Genomic DNA, 2,421 nt, shown 5'->3' with positions numbered 1-2,421 from the left:
TGCAAAGAGCAATTCCGAGTTGGTGGTGAACCAAGTAAATGGGGGGTTTCAAGCTCGAGGACCGCGAACGGAACTATACTTGAGGTGCACGCAGCGGATAATTCTAAAGTTCAAAGAGGTTAGATTGGAATGTGTACTGCGAGAAAAGAACAGTAATGCGGATGCTTTGGCAAAAATGGGGTCCCAGCAGGAGGCCGTGTTGTTGGGATCTATACCCTTAAAAATCCAAGAGATTCCTAGCATCCCGGAGGTCGAAGTGATGCAAGTAGATGAGGCTCCCAAGAAAACTTGGATGACGCCCATCATTGCCTACATTCACAAAGGAACAGTCCTTGAGGATAAGTTTAAGACCCGATGACTCCGCTACCAAGCAGCGAGGTATGTGGTGTATGATGAAGTTTTATATAAGAGAGGCTTCAATCAGCCGCTGCTTAGATGTGTTGATGAAGAATAAGGAAATTATATTTTGAGGGAAGTACATGAAGGAATTTGTTGTAATCACTCGGGGGGTAGCTCGTTGGCGATGAAGGTTCTACGCCAAGGTTATTATTGGCCTACGATGAAGGAGGATGCTACGAATTTTGTTAGAGCATGTGATCACTGCCAACGCTTTGCAAATTACTCATCTATGCCAGCGACGCTGTTAACACCTATGCTGAGTCCATGACCATTTGCCATGTGTGGGATTGATCTTATTGGGGAGTTACCCAAGGCTAAAGGAGATGTCAAGTATGCGGTGGTTGCAGTTGATTACTTTAATAAGTGGGCAGAAGCTATGCCACTGGTGACTATCACCGCGAAGATAATCAAAGACTTTGTCTTCAACTCCATTGTGTGTAGGTTTGGGATACCTTATAAACTTTTCTATGATAACGGGAACCAGTTTGATAGCAAGGAATTACGACAACTGTGTGAGGATTTGAAGATTAAGAAGGAATTCACGACAGTCTATCATCCGCAGAGTAAAGGACAAACAGAGGCTATAATAAAATAATAAAGCATACCCTCAAGACCAAACTAGAGGAACACAAAGGGAATTGGCCCGAAGAACTCCCAAAAGTGTTGTGGTCCTACAACACTACTCCCAGATCTACTACGGGAGAATCTCCGTTTATGCTCACTTACGGGTCTGAAGCTATGGTTCCCGTGGAAGTTGTTTCATGATCGCTTCATAGAGATCGTTACACGGAGGAAGATGCAGAAGTTAACCAGAGGCTTCACTTGGACCTTTTGGAAGAAACGAGGGAGAATTCCCAGTTAAGGCTCGCGGCATACCAACAGCGTGCTGCAAGGTACTACAACAAGAAGATAAAGGGACAACTGCTAAAGGTAGGGGATATGGTGCTCAGGAAGGTGATGCCAAACACAAAGAATCCCCAGCATGGAGTATTTGGGGCTAATTGGGAAGGACCATACAGGATAAAAGCAATCTTATGGAAGGGGACTTATCACCTTGAAGACTTGGAAGGGAAGTTGGTTCCGCGAGCATGGAATGCGGAGCATCTCCGAAAGTATTATCAGTAAGGTGCGGCTTTGGCCCCTTACATATTATGTTTATATTTTCAGTTATATACTCAGGGCTGTCCCCGAATCATAGACTAGAAGCAATAAAATTCCTCCTAGCTTAGGGGGTAGTGCATGCACTATCTACCTTAGAACTAGTTGAAGGATCATATTTTTGAATAAATTCCCCACAGAGCATAATAGCCACTGGACCGATGCACTTTTGACACTGGAGCGCATTATTCAATAAAAACTTTGAACATTCAAAACTTTTTGTCATTTGAAAAATGAGTACGATATGACGTGTCCTGAGATCAAGACGCGTCCTCAATAGTATAATTTCCATAAAAATATATTACCAGACAGAGAAAATGAGGTTGATGCTCCTGTTAGTAAGACGCACCCTCCTAGAGCAATGCCCCACTTTTAACATTTCATGAAATGGGATTAAAAAAGTGAAGTTAAAGTAATTTCTAAAGTAATCTCATGCCCCTGGAAAAGTAGTCCAAAAAACAAGGCATGTCCAAAAGTGAGGACGCGTCCACTATCTAATTCTCAATGTAAAATGATACCATAAGCATGGGTGATGTAATTTACTTTTCAGATAAAAGGATGACACGCCCTGGCTCAGGACGCGTCCAGACTGATATCAATCACTGTATTAATTTGAGTTATCTCGAAGCACTTATTTTCTAAAAATAAAGGACGCGTCTATATATTGTGCATCACATAACAGGAATGACTGAGGATGTAAAAACAAGCTATCATACTGAGAAAAACTTAAAGTGCATAAATACATCATCCAGAAGTTTGAAATAGTCAAAATACGAATATAAATTGCAAGGCTTAAAGGGACCTGCACCCTTGGAATAGTTCAGAAAAAGTTCATAAATAAAGAAAGGTGCGTCCTAGGCAGGG

The 2,421-nt window shown here is 42.0% G+C and overlaps 1 protein-coding gene across 1 annotated transcript; it reads left to right on the top strand.

Annotated features, from left to right (window-relative positions):
• Positions 1 to 676: 676 nt before the first annotated feature.
• LOC141661181 (uncharacterized) lies at positions 677 to 1,524 on the top strand. Its single transcript, XM_074468165.1, has 2 exons — positions 677 to 909; positions 1,176 to 1,524. The coding sequence occupies exons 1-2, from the start codon at positions 677 to 679 to the stop codon at positions 1,522 to 1,524; spliced, it is 582 nt and encodes a 193-aa protein (XP_074324266.1).
• Positions 1,525 to 2,421: the final 897 nt, after the last annotated feature.

This window comes from Apium graveolens, chromosome 5 (genome assembly GCF_009905375.1).
Source record: "Apium graveolens cultivar Ventura chromosome 5, ASM990537v1, whole genome shotgun sequence".
In the NCBI taxonomy this organism is placed as follows: Eukaryota; Viridiplantae; Streptophyta; class Magnoliopsida; order Apiales; family Apiaceae; genus Apium; species Apium graveolens.
This window is presented reverse-complemented; position numbering and strand designations above follow the sequence as displayed.